At 33.5% G+C, this 24,828-nt stretch overlaps 1 protein-coding gene across 2 annotated transcripts in view; it reads left to right on the forward strand.

Annotated features, from left to right (window-relative positions):
- Positions 1-13,274, forward strand: part of LOC149550926 (pyruvate kinase 1, cytosolic-like) — a 28,369-nt gene extending 15,095 nt beyond the window's left edge. Inside the window, exons 10-17 of one of the 2 annotated variants that reach the window (XM_089786492.1) lie at positions 5,230-5,374; positions 5,544-5,632; positions 5,765-5,860; positions 6,008-6,075; positions 6,288-6,387; positions 8,372-8,467; positions 12,261-12,320; positions 12,949-13,274. In XM_089786492.1, coding sequence (XP_089642618.1) covers positions 5,230-5,374; positions 5,544-5,632; positions 5,765-5,860; positions 6,008-6,075; positions 6,288-6,387; positions 8,372-8,467; positions 12,261-12,320; positions 12,949-13,101 — 807 coding nt within the window. In that variant the 3' untranslated portion in view covers positions 13,102-13,274. The remainder of the gene's footprint in view (positions 1-5,229; positions 5,375-5,543; positions 5,633-5,764; positions 5,861-6,007; positions 6,076-6,287; positions 6,388-8,371; positions 8,468-12,260; positions 12,321-12,948) is intronic. The other variant, XM_089786493.1, reaches the window with a different exon arrangement.
- Positions 13,275-24,828: the final 11,554 nt, after the last annotated feature.

Consider the following 24,828-nt stretch of genomic DNA (forward strand, 5'->3'; position numbering starts at 1 on the left):
GAAAGGTATCCCTTTCTATCAACTATTGCAAACGGGTACACACCTCTCTCTATGAGCCGTTGTACAATTTCATATTTTGTGTTTGCTAAGCCTTTTTTTTTTTTTGTAATTTCAATATTGCCATAGTGCAATGTTGCATCTCTACTCACATCTGTTACAGAGGGATTTTTTCTCCTCTCTTGTGCTTCTTCCACACTTGCCATGCTTTCATCTTTTGCAATTTCAACATTTTCGAAGTGAAATGCCTATATCGCACAAACATACTAGGTGTAAGGTCCATGCAATTGGATAGAACTACATAGCGATGGATGGAACAATCAACTTCTATATTATTCAAAATGGACACTATTTTTGCAGTTACCATCCTTCCTATCAATATTGAAGATTATCATCATTGAAATATCATGGGGCCCTATAATTTAATCTCTAAAGGAAACAAATCTGTGAGCAAAGCAAACCTTTTGAATATCTCACGTATTAAAATTTAATATTATTGTAATATGCTCTATCCTTGCTATAGTGATTGGAGATATTGAATTTTTTTGTTTGAAGGGCTTGAGTCAAAGATTTGCATTGACAGATTAAAGAACTCATTTATTTGTGAGCTCCTATTTTCACGACACTTAATTGTGATAACACTAAGTCGCACAATGAGCTAGTTCGATAATTGTGATGGGAAAGATATGGAGCCATATTGAATTAGGCTCTTCAAAAGTTTGGACAAGATCCAACTTCACATTGCAAATGCCAATTCTTTGACATTGAGTGTTATACGGAGACTACCACATGATGACACAATTGCTTTTAGAACATTGGAGGATGTACTCCTGAGATCAACATAAGTATGTTGGCAATAACCAATTGGAAGAAATATTGTGATTTCTAGCATATTGATCAGTGCTCTTTCAAGCTCTTGCTCATTTCAGACTTTTTTTTTGGCCTACCTTTTTGATTACTAGTCAATTGGTGGGCATTCATTAAGGGATTCACGATGCATCTCTTGATGTTGTGATCATTTGTTATTACTTTGCGTTATTGGATGGAAGATTTTGATGTACAGTTTGGATGTTAATTGTCGTTGCCATTGCAATTTGTTCTTCAACTCATTAGACTACTAAGAATGTATATACCGTTGTGGTAGGGTTTTTGCCAATAAAAGGAAACATTCAACAATTGAAGGGGATTAGTAATGTAGTTTTGCTCAATCATTCAATAGTAGTAAGACACATTGCATAGGCCAATAGACATTTCCATATATTTAGTGTGTCCCATGAATTATAGTTAGCAAAGATACTATCGGTTGCTATGTATTGGGTGGAATCTAATAAATGATTACTTCAAAACTACAATTCAATCCAATATTCTATTTGGAAAGATTGGAGCTCTCATTTCTTTGGAAATGCCCACGAGGATCAAGTGGTGTGGATTTCGCATCATTAGAAATGCCAACTACCTTTTGCATAGCCTAAGTTGAGTTGCTAGAAAAGTCTTTCACATACATCAAAAAGTATGTTGTTGACTATTTGTTGTAGAATAGTGAGATAAGTATTCTCTCTTGAGTACTATGTTTTATTTTTTAGTCAATCACTTGTGTATAATCTTGTATGTATTATAAGAGTCATTTGCCTTGTACTTTTGATCTTCAATCCAGAGGATATTCTTGCAGTAAAAGAAGAATGATGCCAAGGCATTTATCCAGGTCAAGACAATCAGTGAGAGGGAGCAAACTGTGAGGGGATTCCGATCTAATCTCAGGATAGTCATATTCTTGTCTGTTTTTATGCTATGTCCCAGTTGGCCTTGAATCTAGCTCTTTCAGTCATGTGTAATCATGTCAGATTTTGAGAGTCTCTTTGAGCAAGATATATTTCATGATTGGGATTATGTGAGCAGCACATGCCTCTGAGACATAGGAAGCAATTAGATAATCTTCTTGAGTTGACTTCCAAGAATCTTGGTCATAATGACCCAGAGGTAGTAGACCATGTCAAGATGATTTCTATTATCATCAGTTTCTTCTAAGAGGATGGTATTACAATTAGCGGGAGTTTGAGCAGTAGGGGAGAGCACCATATCATTTTTTTGCTGAGTATCAACAAGTTCGTGTGATAGTGTAGTTCGTGTAGCTCCTTGTTTGGTCAACTTTGGAATCAACTCTATTTTTGTTATGAAAGTCAAGTAGTGAGAATGTTGCTTCTTTTCCATTCAAAGGGAGTCTGACATTTTATTAAAAGCAACCTTGGACGAACAAGTCAGAAAGCTAATATCTATTTTAGAGAGAGACACATCATCATAAAGAATTTGTCAACAAATTCCTTGTGAGGAAAAAATTTGAGGTGCAATCCCTTACTAATGCATTCTATCCGTGAGGGAGAAATTTGAGGGGAAAGCCTTTATTCCACTCTTTGATATGGTTCATGGTGGATGTCGTGTGTGACACCATGTGGGTAACAGAGGTGGTGGTACCTTATGGCATGCCATAATTGTAGTTACCCTAATCCATTATGGTGGATAACACATATGGTGGTATTTGATGCCATGGCGTGATGGTAGGTACTTTAGTTCCTTTATGGTGGTATTTGAGGACATGCCATAAAGGTAATTCTTTAAATCTATTATGGTGAGAGATTCTTGTAGTTCTTGATGACATGCTATAATGCTAGAAATTCAAATTCTTTATGGTGGATAACACATACAGTGATATCCATGTACATGCGATGAAGGTGGGAAAGTGCATATGGTGCTACCCAAGGATATACCACAATGGTAGACACCATAAATTCATTATGAAGGATAGCACATATGATATATTCAAGACATAATGACAAATACCTTAAAACCTTTGATGGTGGATATCGCATGAAGTGATATCGAAGGATGTCATAAAGGGATATCCCAAACTCACTGTAATATTTATGGTAAACCTTAATGATAAGTTCATTATGATTTAACCTAATATGGAAGCCTTCCTAGCAAAGAGGGAGCATTGAAGTTTGCTTCAGGAGGCTTACATACCCAATTCACAATAATATCTCAAATAATAAAAAGCATTATTTGTTTGTATTATTTGAGACATTAATTAATAAATTATTTGAGACTTCAGTTAATAAATAATTTAAATTAATTACTTATCATAACTATTTAGATAGATTTCTCTCATAAATAAATTAAATTAATCTAACCAAATGTATTTTGTCTACCATCACTGATTATAGTAAATGCATTGATCAATATAAAACAATGTATCATTTAGAATCATTGGGTAAATTAAAGCATCATAGGTAGGTTATCTGAACCGACACCTCTCATTGCTTGTACTATGTACCATTTAAGCAGTTGCTTGTTAAAGATAGCATCAAGAGGATGAACTAGAAGTTATCAAGAAGAATTCCTCCCTAGCTAAGAGGTAGTGTTGATGTTATTGTAGCTATGGCTGGATTCCTTCAAGCTGATCTAGATAACATAAATAGTTATGATAATATAATTATATTATTGTGGTAATATAGTTATTAAGATATAATCAATTATATGATAATGTAATTATTGATTAACAATACAATAGCTATTCTATATTATTAGTTATACTTTATAATGGTATAATTATTGTAAGAGGGGACCCTTGGTGAAAGGGCACCCCCAATAAATGTAAAGGAAGTATATTTCTTCTTCTAAAATATATAGAAGGAAAAATAATCATATGTATATCTGTTTATATTCAACAAGTTTTTCCATGACAGAATATTTATATAATGTTTCTGCCAAGGGAGTGCAGGGCTGAAAAGCTCATGATATGTAAGAATTTACCTCCCCCCTCCTTGCAGAAGTTCGAACTGGTTTGAAGTTCGGGTCCTGTTCAAACTTGGTTCAACGAGGGTTCCATTTCTTGCCTGCTGGTTTGAACCAAGTTCAAACCACATGCTTTCTGGGCCCTGTGGATGGCAAATAAATGTTTTCTTTGCAAAATTTATGAAGTTGTTGGCATCCACAACCCTAAAAGGCTGTTGCAAAATGCTTTTGATGACCTCTCATTGTCATGTTTTGTGGCCTCTCATTGTCTTTTTTTGAAGAATTTGATGCCAACAGCATTGTTGCTGCTGCTGATCCCATTGGCCTTAGCTCTATTGCTGAGGCAACTAATGCCCGAGAAAAAGAAAATGAAGAAGGAGAAGAAGATGAATATGAAGGAGAAGATAAAGATTGAAGAACATAGAATTTGGAACCGAACCTGAACCAGTAACTTAGGAAAATTATTGGTTTTTTACTTACACTATGCAAACTAGATGTACTTTTTGTTGTAATAGACGGTTGAGTTTTTTTTGCATTGATCTCTACTCACAGGTCATCATCATGACCACTATTTCTTCAGCTTTAAGAGGTGGCCAAGTTGGGAATTTACTAGAATTTCCTGAGTCCTGCTCCTTCCCTTAATATTTAGGGAGTGAATCCTTGGCTGCTACTTTTAATTTCTATTGAAATCCTAAGATTGCCATGAGTGCTTTCATGAACTTTCCATTTGTTATCTCTTCCCATGGATTGGGAAATGTTTGCAACATTTGCTTTCAATCTTAGAAGTTTCCATCTTTTTATCTCCACTCACTTGGAAATTATTTGATTCTTGAGCCAAGTACCCAACCTTGTCGAGGAAATAATATTCCACTGCCAGCACCTAATTGGACCTCTACTCTGAGTGATCAATCTTGATTGTCTCTTTTTTGGGAACTTTTCTGTGTTATGATGTTTCCGTAATGCTGTTTTTAAAAGTGGAGCTTGTATGAGATCTTATTTGGACACTCTTCATTTTATTAAAGTCTTAACAAATCTTTTTAGTGACTAAAGCTCTAAAACTTTAGTGTTGAGTATCATACATACAGATTATCATTTAGTTAAACTTTAATGTTCTGAGTACACAACAATTGTGATGTTTATCATTTACAACTAGATCCATTTTGGATAAACTATGTGAACAGTAGTTGCACTGAATTGAAATCTTCAAAGAAACTTCATTCCTGCTAAACATGGAGATCAATTTTGAAGCAAATATCAAGTTAATTCAGTGATCTGGAAAACTAGATGAATTGAGTAATCATAACTTAGTTATACTGAACTCTTACCTGTTACTTTATGTAGATAAGATGTAAGGATACTAACAAATGGGACAGCACTGGGAGCAAATATGTAGTTCAGTTACTTTCTTAGTAATGCAACAAAATTTTCCCTTTCCGACTGCAGGTGTTTTTATTCCAGAAGGCTGCTGTTCACAAGTGTAATATGGTTGGAAAGCCAGCTGTTATTACTCGTGTTGTTGACAGTATGACAGACAATCTACGCCCAACTCGTGCAGAAGCAACTGATGTTGCAAATGCTGTGCTTGATGGTGAGTAAATTCCTAATCTTACATATGAATTGTTTGTGACTTTTGACATATATAGCTGGGACTGAGGAGGATATGATGAGTTATTTTGCATTAGTTGATTGACACTCTTTGAAAGTAAATTATTCTTGAGGTAATTCATGATTACTCAGCATGAAATTCATGATTACAGGTACAGATGCAATTCTGTTGGGTGCAGAGACTTTTCGTGGATTATATCCCATTGAGACCATCTCAACTGTAGGAAGGATCTGTGCAGAAGTGAGTTTCTGTGTTGTAACTTGTGTTTTTCTTTCCCTTCCCTAAATATATGTATTGTGATTTCAATTTTGATATGATATTATAATCTGAACAACTGCTTAAAAGATAACATATGCTTATTAATTCATGCAGGCAGAGAAAGTGTACAATCAGGCTGTTTATTTTAAGAAGACTCTCAAATGTCAAAGTGAGCCAATGTCTTACTTGGAATGCATTGCAACCTCTGCAGTAAGTACATGAAATTATTTTAATTCCGTTTGCTATGACTCAGGTTTTGTTTACAGATAAATTTTATTTAGATTGTAAATTATTATTTGTTTGATCTGGGGAAAGTGATGAAATCCAATTTAATAGAAGCATTTATGATAAATTCAGGTAAGTGCAGCAATCAAAGTGAAGGCTTCTGTTATAGCAGTATTTACAACATCCGGACGAACTGCTAAGTAATTGTTTTCACATCGTACATTATATATTCTTGGACATTTGAAACTATTGAATTTGGGGAATTGGTGATAAGTTACTATTTGGTTTCACTTTTGCCACTATTCGGGGTTGGTTATCATAAAGATTAGCTAGCTCATAATCAAGGCAATTTTGTCAATTCTAGATTTATCTGTTGCCATTCTCAACATGAGATTTATGTTTTTTGCCCCAGGCTGATTGCAAAGTACAGGCCTACTATGCCAGTGATTTCTGTTGTCATCCCAAGATTGACAACAAATCAACTGCGATGGAGCTTTACTGGTGCATTTCAGGTATGCTATACGTATTATTCAAAAAAGAAAACTGTTATGTTTTTTCTTCTGCCAGAGTGACATGGATTGTGGTGATCAAAGTAGCCTTATCATCCTGTTAAAGTTTGTGTTCAAGTCAAAATAGAATTTATGAAAAGAAATCATCAGGATTGAATGAAATTTATTTAAAGAAGAGGCAGAAATCGATCATTAAGAAATCTTAATCAATGTTTTCCAGCCAAATATTTTATGATTATCTAACAGGAGTTTTTATATATCAAATTCGTAGTGCAGCATTACATTTCAATAGTCCAAAAATTATGACAGCTAATGAAAAGATTGTGACTATCATCAAGAGGTGAAGAAAACCCGCCAAACTGAGATTTACCAACCTCCTCACTATTGATAATTAGGTGTGTATGACATCTAGATTTCGAACTTGATAATTAAGGTTGACCACAATAACTAAAGCAACGAGGCCAAAAATGGTGGATCTGATATTCAACACGAACACTCAGCATTGACACTCTGGTGGCATGAACTGCAATAAGACAATTAAATTATCACAATACTGGTTTTAAAAGCTTCCAGATTTGACTGTGTGACCATTTTTTATAGCAAGGATTCTGGTCTTACTGTATGATTACATTATTCCATTAGCGGCAGGTACACATGGGTTTTTAATCTTAAATTGTTGTTAATAAAAAAATTGCTGTTCACTTATGATTAAGTAAATATACAACATGATTATCTAGACTCGGTGCAATTCTTTGTATTGCAATGTCATGATTGTACTGATTAGCACCTTCCAGTTATGCTCCAAGCCTCCACCTGATCTATTCCTGACGCAGGAGTTAATTGCTTGATGAGGTGCTACACCTTTTCCTACAGGGCTTTGTATTTGTGCGTATATTAAATTTTTATTTTTTTATTTTTAATTTCTATTTCTATTTCTTGGCATACCCATCGAGGCCTTGTTTTTGGCAAAAACCAAATCAAAATTAGATGAGAAGGGGAGTGCTTGTCTTACTAACGTTCATTTTTTTGTCAAATATAGAGTAGTCTGTGGCATGAGATGTTGAATTATTGTATGTTTGCATTAAAGCCATAAACAAAAGTTGGCGTTGAACTCTGTATGAGATATGTGAGAGCATTACAGATTATCGACATTGGCAAGATCGGTCTTGTTTGGTATTGTCTCCAAGGACCAGGGTTAAAAACACTTACCTTGATGAAGTATTATCATAGTAATTAATGATGCCATTAGACTTATGACATTGAGAGATTCAAATACGCAACATTGGGAAGCAGCAACAAGTGGTGGATCTCTGTGATTTTCAAAATAGAAAAGCAGAGGAGTTGTTTCCTTTTCGATAATTTAATATCCTTGGTTCTATTTTCAAAGAATTAATGAAATATAAGTTGTATTTATTTTTGACACTTTCTGAAGGCATGAAGAAATTAATGTCTGATTGTAGTGTGATGGTGTAAAAACATATCTCCGAGGAAGTACAACTGTAAGCCATAAATTAGGATAAAACTGTCACAATTATATTCAATTATTAATGCTGAATATAATGGCAGAAAGGGTGGAGTCAGTGATGTGAGTGTGTTAATGTTAACTGTTTACCTTTCTAGATTAAATGTGACTACCATCTACACGTCAAAATTTTAAATTTAATTATAAATAAAATATATTTATTTAAGATATCTATACTAGTTTAGACAATGTCTAGATCTCTTCGTTGCATTTATTCTCTGGAACACTCAAATAGGATGTAATTGCAGGGTGAGAAACCTTTTGATTTGCAAGGACAAGATTTTTTTTTGAATCTCATTTTTCTTAGAGCAATGGTAGCAATGTTTTTTATCTACTTTTTATTCTATGATGTTATTAGTAAAATGTACTTAGTTACTATTTATGAACAGTGTGAAACATCGTAGCATTATCTTTGCTGCTGGCCTTTTCTTTTTTGGAATTTTATAGTCATCAAATTTCATGCAGAACCCGAACCAGTTGACTTTGGGTAACACAACGGTTACATATCCAGAGGATTCAAATTCATGGTCTCTTGTATCATCAGACAGATCTGTTCTTCAGGTAGATCTCAAAACATCTCAATTCTGGTGACCATGTTTGGCATTGCCTCCCATTTACAGGGAGCTATATATGTGGGGCCCTACGCATTCAAGGAATGATGGAGATCATTCTTGACATATTATATTTTGAGGAGATTTTGGATACACCAAAATCAGTTGAAATTGTGTGCACGCATATGTCTTCCATGGGGGAGAGGACCCAGTACTTGAACACCCTAACTTCACGCTTATCAAAATCCTATGTGGAAATTTCAAATCACTCCCAATTTTCTACAGCAGCTTATTTGGTGAGTCGTCTACTTATAACTAAGCTTTCAAATCCACATCATCAATTATGATGCCACATCAGCATGCTTTTTGCCAAGTTGTCCAAAACAGCCCAAATAAAAAGTGAGACCATTGGTCGTGCAAAAAGAGTACCCATACTTGCACAGCTGATGTGGCATCACATCATTGTTTACTTTTTAGATGAAAGGGTACATTTTCATTCATTTTTTGGTGACCGTCGTTGTACTAACAACTTTAAAGTCACAAGTATTGGTGCAGTGTTGTCAAAAAAATTGGACATTAAGTCAGTAAGTGTAGATATAAAGTAAACAATTTCTATCACAACCATTGGAACCCGTTCAAGTACTGGGTCCTCTCCCCTAGTTGAGAAATAACACGAAGACTTGTGACATGTGAGTTGATGTAGTGGCGACTTCTGGAAAATCGGTGATTTAATTGCAGTGTTCACCAAAAATTTTTAAAAATGTTATTAACCTCAATGAAAGACGTCTGTAATGAATTTCCATGGAAGTCTCGTTTTAAATTTGTACTGTGCTCCCTTTCTGTGCGCTTTTACAATGACATCTGAACAGCAATTTCTGGTGCTCTTGCTAAGTGGATATAGCATCGATCAGCTGGGGAATGCTTTCTCAGGTATGTGGCGAATCGTGATTCGCTCTTGGTGCTGTGGGCACTGCGAAGAGGATATTCAATCACTGATGAATTGGCAATTTTGAATGGCATTGGATGAATCGACAGCAATGACGGAGCGCCTGATTCTTTTTAATGTATTTTCAATCTTATTTTTCTTATTGATTTTAATCTTATATTTTTAACATGAAACTTTTAGATTTGATCTTGATGATTTAGAATTAATCATTTTATTATTAATACATGTTAATATATTTAACTCTGTTATGATAATTTAATTTTACAGTGGTGTTGGGTTAATCGACAGCAATATGGAGCGCTTGAAATATTTTATTATTATTATTATTATTATGTATTTTCAATTTTATTTTTGTTGTACTGTAGTATTTAATATTTTAGGCTTAAATTTTATGATATAATATTAAATATTTATTACTAATATATACTAAGAAATACAACTTTATCATCATAATCATCTGTGATGGATCACTTGTGTTGGTGGAAAAAATTATTAGAAAAACATTAAACATAATGAAATGCAGAAACTCTTGCAGATGATTATTATAGAATGTAAAAAGATTAACATGGATTGTGAAAATTTCTTTTCATTTATTATTATTATATTTTTATTTCATTATATTTATAATATATTTAATATCTTTATTTTTATTTACTTAAACAATTTTTTCTAGCAACATTTCTAACCAAACAGGAATGATTAGCTTGAAACTCTTGCAGATGATGACTATAATATATTGTAAAAAAAATAACATGGATTGTGAAAATTTCTTCTAATATTTTTAATGTACGATAGCAAATTTTTCTATAAACATTTCTAACCAAACAGGAATGATTAGTGTCGTTAAGGCAGTGGCAGATTTAATTATGTGTTAGTGGGCCATTTTTAAAAATCTACAAACGAGGAAACACTCCTCAGTAATTGATTTTTTTAATGCATGTTTCTCCAGAGGATTGGGTAAATATGTTTCTTTTTGATGTTAGGAAAGTGTGCCCAGTTTCTACCGTCCGAGACATATTTGGGTCTGCGAAGTTTACTGGATTGAATGTGTTAAAACCACTACTAGTACTTTCTAAAGGGTCTGTTTCGTTCGTGGAATTTTAGAAATTGAGATTAATGTTTACAAATTTCGATTTAGCCAAATCAAAAGTCTGTAAATCTTGAAAGTGATTTTCACAATTTTAGTAGAACCATTTGGTTCACCTAGAAGATGAGTGAGAAGATTCTATTTCTGCCTTTGGTTCCTCAAATAAGAATTGGAATTAAGTTTCTTTTTTAAATTTTGGTTCCACTGCTGGCAGAAATACCCGATCTTGAGGTCCATTTGACATGGTATGGGAAGTTCAATGCGGTCAAGCGTTCGATTATGGGCAAGTCATTGAAGAGAACTGACATTGGAACTCTGGTGTCAAAAACTGTGTCTTCTGGAGCTCTGCTTGCGGATGACAATGTCATTTACTTTGTCCTGATGTTCCACGATGTGATTGTGGAGAGGTTTTGCATGAGCTCCTGTGGATTCAATGCAGGTTTCCAAATGAAACAGCTGAGGAGCCAATGGAGTGTGAAAAGGTTTCTCGGGTCCGCACTGGACTTCGACAAATTGACCACATCAACCTGATCAATAACAGGACCCTACAGAAAGCTCCTGTCATCTGTCCTGGTATTGTAGTATATACTGTAGAATGCAATGCGGGTGCGTTGGGCCTCGGCTGTGAAGGTCACATTGTTGCGTTCGTAGATTCGTATTGCTGGAGCACTGTAATGGAATTTATCCACCTGGTCTCTGACAAAGGTCATGACCGCCATTGGATTCTGAGCAGTAATGAAAGTTATCCGTCTGGAGCAAATCAGAAACCCACACCCAAAACAAAAGCGGAAAAAATGGTAAATGAAGAAATGGTGAATGCAGTGCAAGAATCGACTTCAAGGAAATGTAGTCCAATGTAATTTTGAGCAATTTTCAAAAAAGTGTAATCAGGTTATGATTTCCAATTCCTAGTTTAGATAGGGAAGCGTAGTAATCTGATTTTGAGGCAAAATTAGAAGTCTGATATCCTAATTCCATTTTGCCAAAGTGTAATCAGGTTACGATTTCCAATTCCTAGTCCGGATAAGGAAGCGTGGTAATCTGATTTTGAGGCAAAATTAGAAGTCTGATATCTTAATTTCCATTTTGCCATTTTCGATACAAATGCAAAAATTTTCAAATCCAGATTATGCAAATGTCAATTCCTGCCATCTTCCATGATCTAAGCGGACCCTAAAAGTGAAGTGATTTCCGGAAGAAATGTATAACTAGTATGAGGGTTACGTTTATGCTAATTTAAATAATTTCATTGTACCTTGTGGGTAATGCCTCGACATCCTGTGAGTATTACATTTCGTTTCTATTGGATACATCGGCCTTTTCATTAAAAGGCATTAATTTCGTCCGGTCTTGACTTTTTCCTTTTGCAGTGTACATTTGTTAAGCAGCTAAAGAAACCGGGCTTTGTAGCTCACTTTCTTATTATTTTAGGGTCACCATATGGAATTTGTATTGTTGTTGAAATGTATTTATAAAAGCAACAATTCTCTATTTCTCATTGAGTTCTGCATGCATTCTCTGATGTTTAGTTAGTTTTCAGGAGTAAACTTTAATCTCCTTGAATACAGATCTAATACAAATTGTGGGGAGATACCTTGAGATTCATGATGCATCTTCATTTTTTTGTGCTTTTGAAATTCACTCTTAAGTTTAGATAGTTACAGACTTACAGCACTTCGCGTGATTTGGTATTGGAAGTTAACAGACTATTATTAGAAAAAATGGAAGAGCTAAGGGTTTGTTATAATGATTTTTTTTTTTCCAATGCAGGCAAGACAGTCTCTCGTTGTTAGAGGAATTTTTCCTATGCTGGCAGATCCGCGGCATCCTGTAAGTTGTTTTAACTTTAGGAATACCAGTGAGTTCCTTAAATTTCAATCATATCCGCTAAAACTAGTCCTCAAACAAAGTAGTAAATTCCTTGATTGCAAGCATTTACGTTGTTATATTATGCCCATCACTATTGTATGAGTTGAAAACAGAAGATTACGGAGAGTAATTTAGGCGATAAGATTATTCATTTTTAAAAAATATTACACGTAAACTAATCTTCAACTAAAATTTAGAAGTTTTTTGGCCCAGTAATAGTAAGAGGATTTATCAGCTTGACTATTATGATATTATATAATAACAGTATCTGTTGAAACCGTATAATTCCATGTATATCATGTCTCTTTTCCTTGTTGGGCTAGGAAGTGAAGGATTTACCCTGCGTGATTCGTCAAGGGTTCAATTTAATTCTCCCCTGCACGAAGTAAATTGTTTTGACATGTAAATTATTTTCAGGAGCGATCCGCATTAATTGATGCCAAAAGAACTTAAAATGGAATGCACCATGGAGGATGCCCAATAGTGTGTTATAGTTTCTATTAAATCTTAAAATGCAACAATAATTAATCTTTGATAAGCTTTAACCCATTTTATAAGTTTTAATATCATTTTAACCATTGTTTCGCAGGCTGAGTCAACCAGTGCTACAAATGAGTCTGTATTGAAGATTGTACTGGAGCATGGTAAAGCATCGGGATTGATCAAGCCTCATGATCGAGTCGTTGTATGCCAAAAAATAGGGGATTCAGCAGTTGTGAAGATAATTGAGCTTGAAGATTAGAGGGATGGAAAAAGATGGGTCTGGTTATTTACTGTATTTATGCTTTTTGTTGAGGTATTTGCATGTACCTCAGCAGCGAACAGACGGCTGATAGTTCTCTCTCAATTTTGTAGACGTTTTAGGTTGTATTTTGAACCGCTTAGCAAAATATATGCCTTTTTTCAGCAAGCAAATTTTGATATTCAAAGTTTTGTTTCTGGTGATGTAAGTAAAGCGCTTAGTTTTATGAAATAAGTTTTGCTTCGGCCCAGTATTTAGTAAGCAATTACAGTACTTTTTTCCATACAAATTCGCATGGCGAGTCTGTTGTCGGGTGTAATGGTAATGCTTGCTAATGATTGTGTAAATTCCACATTATATCAGACATATTGGTATAAGAGACATTAAGGAATGCATCACTTCAATTTTCCGAATTAGAGAATGTACAAAATAATATTTCGATCTCCACGTCAAAACAGTGATAATAGGTTAGCAACGTGAGCAGGATAGGAAATGTTGCAGTTGGAGGTAATATTGCTGGTAGGACTGGAGCATACAAGCTGAAGCTGATGTTAACCTACCAAGCATACAGTTTGTTAAACTTAGTTTGTGTGGAGTCTTGTGTGAATCCTCAGCTGTAATGCTATATGATATGGCCAATTTGATGTATATGATGAATGCCATGTACACGAACAATTGAAAGTCCTATATTGTAAAATTTACCCGTATCCTGTATCCATTAAAAAGATTTATCCCCTAACATACCAGAATGTGTACCCCGCTGTCACCTGGTCCAGGAATGCTAAACAACGGTACAAAGAGTTTCTTTAGATGTATTGAAGTAAATATTGTATTCCGTTGAGAAAGCTGATCATGGTTTGTGTCCTAATTTGTATTTGTGAGGAGGATTTGGCGAATGAACATAAATTTTTATAAGAATTTCTTTTTGGTAAAGTGGGCTAGGTTACATGTATTAGTAGGTGAGAGTGGAACTTAAGACCACTTATATGAAGGTCACTGCACTTCACCTCTAGATCTATTGTTAACACAAAGTGGAAATTGCGACATGTATTAGTAGGTGAGAGTGGACTAGGTTACATATATTAGTAGGTGAGAGTGGAACTTAATAGATGAGAATGGAACTTAAGACCACTTATATGGAGGTCACTGCACTTAACCGCTAGATCTATTGTTAACACAAAGTGGAAATTGCAACATGTATATTTATATGCTCGCAGGATATACTTTAAAGCATTTTAAGATATTAAAAATCATCTTGTCATTTTACAGTGCTTATCTAGCCACAAACAATGATTCCTATTATCCTCTTAATTATAGACGATATATTTGCCTCTCTTAAGCATTGCTTTCCAAGAATGCAGATTATTTGTAATGTTATAATTAAAAGAGGATTATATCTTTTGGGTGCCACCAACGGATGCCACTCTAAGTGATTATAATTATTAGTATGTCGAGGGTCTTTCTATAGTGACATAATACTTCAATCTAAACTTTTTCTACTATTAATAAAATTGACAGTTGTTCCAAACTTCTCCAATTTAAATTCAATTTTAGAATAATTTGAATACTGTCAATAATGTGCAACTTTAACAGCTGCCACTTGACAAATGTATGTAGTGTTTAAAATCCACCTATCACGCTTCACAAACTGCAATATTCTCCTATTGACACGTTGATTAATGAGCAACTCAAAAATAGACACCATGAATTATGTTGGATGACAATGAATGGATGAAACATGTTAATTATCAATTTATGTATTTTGCAACATAAAAATGAAACAAGAATTATGAGTGGTTATTACCACTGGTAGTTCAGTCTACAAAACAACCAAAAATATCAACTTCGACTTAATAGGAAGATTTACCAACAATCAACAAACAAAATGTGAGGAAGGTGGAAGGAGTTTTGTGTTACAAATATTTGTCAAAATATTAAAAGAATCTTAGATTACAATAGCGGCTAGAACAATCTTGTTAGAAATATTAATCTTTCCTTGGATGTATTTAATTGGGATATTTTAAGAATCCTTAAATGTAGTTTGTTCTATTGTACACATGTGGAAGACATGTCATTTATTTGTCTTTTAGTCCACATGTGAGGACAACTCATTTTTATAATTCCTCTATTAAGGAATTTAGTTTATCCTCTTTAAGAGGTTCTTGAAACTTTGCACACACCTATTATGAATGTGGCATTCGTAGAAATGGGAGTTACACATGCAACTCCTTTCTCATCTCTTTAAAAGAGATGATCCTTTCTCTTTCTTTCTTTCACATCACTTTGATGTTATTGTATTGAGTTATTTTGCTCCTTTACTCTTTCTCTTCTTTAGGCAATTGCTTTCATTTATAATACTCACAAGGGGTTTTCTTTACTTTCCCTTTTCAAATCCTTGTCTCCATTGTTGAACTATCTTGGTGTGTGCTCTTGGATTTTGCTTATCTCATGGTAACATCATTTCACACTTAACTTGGATTGTTTTCTTACCTTGCTCTATCTTATCGTTTCTTGCAAATCTTTAAATACTGTTGAATATGTAGTGCATGTCCTCTTAGTTGAAGGGATAGCAAGTACATTTGTGTTTTGTTGCAAGTAACAATTTGCCCACAATTTTATAAATATTTGCCCACAATTTTATAAATATTATCTTATCACACGACAACTTTGTATGCCATTACTTACAAAACAAATAAACTCACCATATTTCTCTACAAAAACACTAATTTTTCTCCACAGATAATATGACAGATTTTCATGTTGAGTGAAAATCTCAAAGTTTTCAAAGGTGAGTGAATAGTCGAGTTGGTGTGAAGGCAAGTCGTGAGACGTATTGTTAGGTTAATGATCTTGGTGCTATGCATCAACTCCGATTCTAATCACATTGGTTACCACAAACCCTTTTTAGCCCCCACAGGTTAGGCGAGCTGGTTTGAGGTTGTGGGTAGATCCACATGGTCTTGGGTTCAACTCCCTACCTGTCTTTACCCCACCACACGCTTGGGGGACGTGTTGGTTATCTCATGGTCAAAGGGATTAGTCTCGCTCCAAGCTCACCACATAAAGGGAGGAGCCTGTTGAGCTTGGGTCACGAGGATACCCTCTTAAAACCAAAAAAAAAAATTCAAAGTTTTCTTAACTTCAATTACGGATATGTTTTTTTAAATTAAGCAAATGAGGATTATGGAGATGTTTTTTCTTATCAGAAATATTTATGTAGATTTTATTCATAGTATAATGATCAATTTTCCCAAGATAAGGGTATGCTATTATTATTAAAAGGTTAAAACTTTCATGAAGGGAAAATGCCAACCATTCTATTGTTGTGTACTTAATTTATTAAGATATGATTGACTTGATAAGGAAATAAAAGAGATTTCATAAAATAACTTAAATTTTCAATTTTGAAATAAATATTTCTATCATTTTTTTTTATGATCCTTTATTTTTACTATATCCTAAAATTTTGTAGTTTTAATATTCTAATACTTATTATAAAAATATTTGTTTTAAAATTGAGTACATGGATATAAATTATTGAGTTGAACAAACTATATAATATATCTTAAAGAATATTCAATATTTAATAATTATAATTTATTGTTATAGTTTGACTAGCTTATATATATAAATTTAAAGATATCCTTCTGTAGGTGCCTATTTTCATAAATTGTATAAGTACAATAAATGTTTAATTATACATTCAGGTGGAGGGGGATTCCGTGGTAATAATCATTGCTTGTATTAAAGGAGTATCTCATAATTGGAAATTGGCTTATAATCTTTAACAAATTTGGCACCTGTTTGACTCATTTGTTGAAGTCCTTATCTCACATACCTTTCGTGAAGGAAATGGTTTGGTTGATTATTTAACTAATAGGGGATGTAACAGATTTCATCAAGAAAGGACCATTCCACTTAGCAATGCTATTCTTGATGAAGAATTTCATAAAGTGATTACATCAGATAAAAAAGCTCGCAAGTAAGTGGGCTGATTTGACATTGAGTTCGTTGACATGAGTTCTTATAGTGTATAGATCTGAGGGATTTTGTTTTAAGATGTTGTTGTTGGCTTTCTTGTAGCCAATTTTGTAATAGGTGAATACTCTCTAACTTTTTTTTATGTAACATCAATCATGCTGGGTTTTCTTTCCTGATTCTTTCTCGGTTAAGACTTTGAATCAGATTTTATGAATAAAATACATATAGTGGCCAATCCACTTTTGCTTAAAAGGCTATTTTTGCAAATGTAATGATACTACCATCATATATTGATATGTTCCAAATGCAAGTTTGACTTATAAATATGAGAGGAGGAGAAAGAGACATGTAGCTATGGTTAATCATATCATTAGATTATATATATATATATATATATATATATATATATATATATATATATATATATATATATATATATATATATATATATATATATATATATATATATATATATATATATATATAATCTTAAATTGTATCTGTTGATTTTTATAAGATCATTTTCTACAAATGTAATGATACTACCATCATATATTGGTATGTTCCAAATGCAGATTTGACTTATAAATATGGGAGGAGGAGAAAGAGACATGTCTCTATGGTTAATCATCATTAGATAATATATTAACAATAATATATATCAACATATATCCAATAACCATAAAAGAATTATATTTGTCTAAATGATGATTTCCCAATAACCATAAAAGAATTGCCTTCAGGTCAATTCAATTTGATTGAAGCTACAATCTTAACACTTCCTCTTGGCGAGGGAGGATTGTTATAGAATACATTATGCTCTCAAGCATATAGAGAGATATCATCTCAATATGATATGCCTAGAATGATATCAATCATGAGATATTCATCATACTTATATTCTTTTGCTATGTGCACTAGCTTGCATCAAATCCTTGATGTGTACTAAAAGAATATGTTATATCTTAGAAAGATGTGCATTATTTGATCTTCGGCACTTTGGGACAACAACTAAATGTAGTCTACCAGATAACAGAACAAGAACAACAAATATAGTATCATTCATGTTGTCAATCAATGTTTGATACATGAGAGGAACTATCACTGTATATATATTATCATATATAGCCAGATTAGGGCATGATCATAAGGTATCAAATGGCATGAGGTATCAATATGTGAAGTAAATCAAACATATACATGTATGTATGTATATGTATTTACATATGCATGTATATAAATATGCATACGTATATGTTCCATATACTGATATTAGATCCAACTGAAGCTATGACTTTAACACTCTCTCTTAGCGAGGGAGGATATGATCAATTTCTTAATCTCAATAATCTCATATTCGAGTTTGCATAAAAATGTTTATACACAATTATATCCCTGTAAGAATATATACTACTAGATTTCTGACACATTCTGGGATACATAGTCAATTAGATAGTCAGTTTTGATCTCATAATTTCTGGCTCAATCTTTGACTATCATGGTTTACTTATTGTCATGACATTTGACACAGTCTGGAACAACAAGTTAATGTAGTCTATCATGATAATGGATCAAGAATAAAGCACAACCACAGTGTCATGATTTTTGGCTCATTTTGGGACAACAATTTAATGTAGTCAATCATGATTAATGACATATTCTAAGACAACAAATTAATGAAATCTATCATGGTAACATGGTCGAGCTATTGCTAAGATCATCACCTTACAGTAGCAACCTCACACATATATCAAATGAAAGATCGTCACTTTTTATGACATAAATCACAACAACATCATGTAGTCACATGATATCCACCATGAACTAAGTTAGAGGGTGGACCCACCATAATTGCTCCTAGAGCGTGGAACAAGGGTTTTCACCTCAAAATTATCTCTCACAGAGGATAGTACATTACAAATAATTTCACTTCGAACTTCTCCCTTATAGAGAAAAGACTATTAACAAGGGATCACACCTCAAAATTCTCCCTCTAAACAATGCTCCTGGGAAGTCAGGTCCTTCAGTTACTCCATTGGAAGTTGTCTTCGCCCAAGGATATCTATCAGACTCCCTCTGAATTTGATATCAATCTTTTGAGCTCCTTTGTTGCCTTTAGAAGATGTGTCAGACTCCCTCTTAATATAGGAAGACACTCATAATCTCAATCATCAATGATATTTGCTTCAAGAGCCTCACTTTATCCAATCTGATCATTATATGACTCTAAATCACAACTTCTTTAGATCTATTGTCATAGCATGGACTCTACATAGTATTTGGTAGCATGTGTAATGTTCCAACCTTCTTTTATTGCAAGAACATCCTCAAAGACAAAGGAAAAGATCAAGGGAAATAACTCTTATAGTACATATAAAATTTCCAATAAGAGGGAAACTAAAGTGAGTAGATAAATTTAATACTCAAAGATAATGAATACTTATTTGTGTATCCTTGATACAAGTTGCTCCAATGAAGGTCTATATGCATTAAATCAGAAAATTCCTCCAATGGGAATGAAACATTGGTTAAGGTAATTATTACCCCCCCCACAATGTAAAATTTCCACATACTTCATTTTATAGAGTTTTCAATCAATTTGAACCATCAACTGGAACATCACTTCCACTTCTAGAAGAATATTTACCATAATATTCCTATTCAGTCCTTTTGAAACAATCCTTGTATTCTTGCTTTGGTTCTATACCATAATCCATATCCTTCTCATCTGATAATTCTTCTATGTTCTCTTAACATTCCATAATACCAATCTTCAATTCAAAGGTACTTAGTTAACCATCCAAATTTGACCTTATAGTAGGAGTTCCACCACTGACTCGCTATACTGAAAGGCTCTTATCCTACTCTTCCTGTGGCATTTGTCTCACTCTACAAAGCTTCTCATCATGTATCTCCACACATTTATTCTCTTGCTGCCACATTACTTTTGACTAGTTTGACCTTCCATCATGGACAAGTTGAATCCTTCTAAAGCCTTTTCCAATCGCTTGTAACACCTATGGGAAAATTTACTTTGACCCCATGCTCATGATGATCGATACTATGCTTAGGTTCAAGTTGATGTCTTTAAGCAATTCTTTAGCCAGTAATTCTCCTTTGATAGTTGTTGGTGAGCATCAATCTATTCAAACAAAATATGATTCAAACTCTTGTGCCTAGGAAATCAATCTCCTCATAAAATTTGAGAGCTTAATAATTAGACTTCAAAATTTCTAGTAAATCCCTTGCATATAATTCTGGATTTTACACTAATCCTATGCATGATTCATCTAGCACTTTGATGGCTTTTCAAATGCTATTCATTGTCAATTTCCGTGAGGATACAAATTTCTGGCATGGGGAAGTTTTGAGTGTCCTATCAATTATACATCCACCACTCTGCAATTTTGAAGATTTACAATCTTATAGCCAAAATATTAAGTCAAATAACTCATTGCTTTGATGTTTTGAGTTAATTGGTGGTTTATTATTTGTGCCTAGTCGAGTGGTTCTTTTCAAAGGTCTTATATATTAGTGAACGTAAAGTCATATATATTTTATTTTAATCATACAATGATAATATTGTTCTCGTCTCCGTTAGAGATCCCATGCTTCATCTATGAAGACATCTCGGTTAGCTTACAACTTATACCCTCGACACTATGTTTCATCGATTGGGTGCCTCTGTTAAAGTAGCTTTATATTTTATTGAAACACATTTAATCTATGTTTGATTCCAATGCATGATATCACCCTTTAACAGGTGTATTATGCACACATCTTGCTAGTTCGCATGTGTAAATGATTCTTCATGATATTAGTTGAGTTGTTCATGTGCAACGCTAGTAAGAACAAACTCTACAAGTTTACGGTGTTGTCTTTAGAGAATCTCTCAATCACTCTTGTAAGATACACTAGGTTCCGTATGACCAATAAAGCAATTTCATCTGGAAATAATGTCATCTCCACTACTGACTTATGAACATGACGTGTTTAAGATATTTTTAATCCTAATCATGACTTAAAAATATTAGTCCCATTGTAATTTGAAACTAGAATGTCCATATGATCTGTTCAATTGTATTTGATACAATAGTACGCCCACAATTTGCAAGGAAATAATTGATCGAGTCTTTCAACAAATATGACTTCATATCAAATGTCATTTTGCAGTAAATTGTGCACTTCCTATATCTAAATTGGCTTTGGTAATTATTATGCAACCTGTGATAACTTATAATATCTTGTCACTGTTATATAGTGGAAACAAGGTTTGCTCGATACATTTAAGCATTAATGTGACCCTGCTAAAGGTGTCTCCTAATATGAAAGTCGATGGCGCAGATTTTAAGCAAGTTGTGCGTGATAGTCATATGATCAACTTAAGGATCTGCACCTACAATAATTTATGAATTTAGATGAAGGTAGCCATCATCAAACTCCAATGTTATTAATGGGAATGAAACTCTAGTTTCACTAATCGGAATAGCTTAACGAATAGATTTCACGACAACCACAACATTTGTATGAAGAGTTCGACAGGATTATTATATATCATGCACCATTAATGTTTCATCTGTATTGTATATTTGCAACGTCTAGAAAAACCAAGCCATGTAACTCAAATCTGACGAATCCTCTTACTAAGTGTGCCTTATTGCTAATAATATAACAGTGTGCTAATGTATATTTATAATTTTTTTCACTCGATGTTTACAGAATGCACTGGACTTGTTCCATCCATCAATAATATGAATATACGCCAGAGGTAACTTGCTTCCCTCGTTTTGTGATAGATGGGATGATCGACTTATGCCTTGTGCAGCCTGTGCTTTCCTTCTGTACGTGGTATGTCAGTTTGTGATTCGGTTTGATATTTCCAAACTATATATTATCTGACGGTCCATCCATTTGACTTGCTCTGACCTTGGAACTCGCAGTATATCTTCCCTCTATTACGGTGACACAGAGGATTTTCATATTATATTTCTAGAGTCGTTCCCAAGGCCCAAGTTTTTTTATTATAGTTTCATGTCCAGCATTGGCACCGTAATAGAAAATTATAATCTCTGCCAGCATATATAATCATTTTCTGCAAATGTAATAATACTGTTATCATATATTGGTATTTTCTAAATGCAGATTTGATCTTAAAATATAAGTTAAAATATAAGAGGAGGAGACATGGCTCTATGTCTAATCATCATTAAATAATATATTAACAATAATATATATAACCATAAAAGTAGATAGATTTGTCTAAATGATGATTTCCCAATAAGATCAATTCAATCTAATTGAAGCTACAATCTTAACAATATCAATGCAATAGATGCCTAAAGATATCTCTCCGTTTATTTTATATATACAAAAAACATATAAGCTAGTTAACAATAATTATTATTAATAACTAGTTGTTGCACACTTTTATAACCATAAACATAGGTATTTAAATAATGAAATTATTTTTTAAATATAATTTAATATGAATAAAATATAATTATAATTAATTATTAAGTAAATTAATATTTTAAATTGAAAAAATACATAATATCTACTTATGTTTAATTTATTATATATAAATAAAATGATCATCTAAAAAGTTTTACATAAAAAAATCTATTATAAAAAGTCAACAAAAAAATAATATGAAAAAATATCATAAAAATAGTACAAAATAAAACTAAGAACAAAAATAAGCTAAAAATTAAAATAATTTTAAAATTAAAAACTAAGTTAATTTTAAAAATAAATAAATAAAATTTTATAAAATAAAACGAAACTAATTAAAAAAATTAAATTCAAATTTCAATTTCCTAAAAGAGAACATAAATTAGATTATATCCTAATTATAAAAAACAATGAGAAAATAAGAGAAAATAACTAAAATGTATAGATAGAAAAGAAAACTTTCAAAAAAGGGGCTCACAATTTTTTGGGGCACATAATTCTCATATAAAGTTTAATATAGTTATTAATATAATAATTAGTATTTAATTTTATAATATAACAATTATACAATATAATCAAGCAAGAGCCTACAATGCAATGGTAAATTGTGAGTCTCTTATCTTTATTTGAAAGGTCTTGGGTTCAAGTCTACTCAAGGTTTTGGGAAAAGGGGTAAAAACTTTATTCAAGAAAGGCTTAAGCCAAACAATTCCATATTGTTATCAGTTACCAAGAGAATCTCTAAGATTGCAATATAGTCTAGAGGGAGATCATCCCTCCCCTTGATGTCTCATTCACCAACATTTTTGGAAGCCCACTTTGCCAAGCAATCAGCATTCCACTCATGAGGAATATGATGAAAAGAGAAGAACTCTAGAGCTTCACAAAGTTGAAGAATCTGCTCGACCTCAGAGGCTAAAATCTAACTGACACCAATAAAATTTTGATTGTTTAGCATATCCATCATAATTTGAGAGTCAAATTCCATCATATTTTTCTTCTAGTTTAAGGAACATCCATGCACAATAGCTTCCTTAATAGCAAGGGCCTCCAACAAATTATTGGAATGGTGCTCCTTATAAGTAGAGAATAAGAAAATAACTTGACCATTCTCATCTCTTCTTATCCCGCCAATACCAACATGACCAGGATTGCCCCGAGAAGAACCATCAATATTAACTTTCAAAACCCCTATTGGGGGAGGTATCCACCTTCCCAATCTATTAACACACTTCTTTTCCTGGTAAAATCTATAATTCCTAGTCTTCACCACCTCCAATTGAGAAAGTTGAAGGTTCCAGAGAATGATTTTTTTTTGGTAGACACATTCTCGGACAAGTCACATCTCACTGTGATAGTCTCTTGAAGATTGTGAATGATCCTTTGCCAAAGTTAGAGGCTGGCAAGATGGGAATCACAAAAAATCCACCTATTCCTTTCAAGCCAGAGGTTCCAAATAATAAGGGAATGCCCAATAGACCAGGCCACCTGAAGAAAAGAAGTTCTCACTGGAGGTCTCCCCTGACTCTCCCAAAACTCAGCAAGGGAGGATGTGCGAGTGCAAGCTTGTTGCCAAACCTCCAACAATCTATGCTAGATCTCCTTGGGAAAAATGGCATAAAAAGAACAAGTGGAAGCCACATTCTTCACTCTTCCAACATAAGTCGAAAATAGAAGGTCCATGAAATCCCCTCTTACGAAGATTATCCCAAGTGAGACAATTCCACTAGAACACCAACCATGGGAAAAAAATTACACTTGGGCCATGAGAAATTATTTCATACCTTCTTCCACCAAGGGATAGTAATCTCACCATGCACTTGTCTACCCAACTTAGCATAACCATCTACAACAGTGAATTTTCCTTTTGGGTTATGATCCCAGGCTAGTGCATCCTGCTTATTAAGGGATCTACAAGACCTAATCTTTAAAATAGATTTCAGTGTGTCCCGATCCTCCTTTGATCCATCAGGGGGCACTAAAGAGGTTCCTTCCATCATGAAACTTGGATATGACCTATTTAATTGGTAGTTTTAAAATTTTCTACTTTTCCCCAACTAGCCTCTGTAAAGGTGTTGCAAAGATATTGAAGTTGTGGATAGTTAGATATGATAGGTAGATGGCCAACCCAAGAGTCTACGCAAAACAACACTTTTGATCCCCTATTGTAGATCCAAAAAAGGCCCTCCTCAATAAGCTGAGAACCCCTTTTCAAATTATCTTAAATATAGGATCCTTTACCTACCAGATCATAGTGAGGTATCCCAGAACCAGTAGCACCAGGGAGGTACTTAA

This window comes from Cupressus sempervirens, chromosome 6 (genome assembly GCF_028749045.1).
Source record: "Cupressus sempervirens isolate cs-2001-9-10 chromosome 6, ASM2874904v1, whole genome shotgun sequence".
Classification (NCBI taxonomy): Eukaryota; Viridiplantae; Streptophyta; class Pinopsida; order Cupressales; family Cupressaceae; genus Cupressus; species Cupressus sempervirens.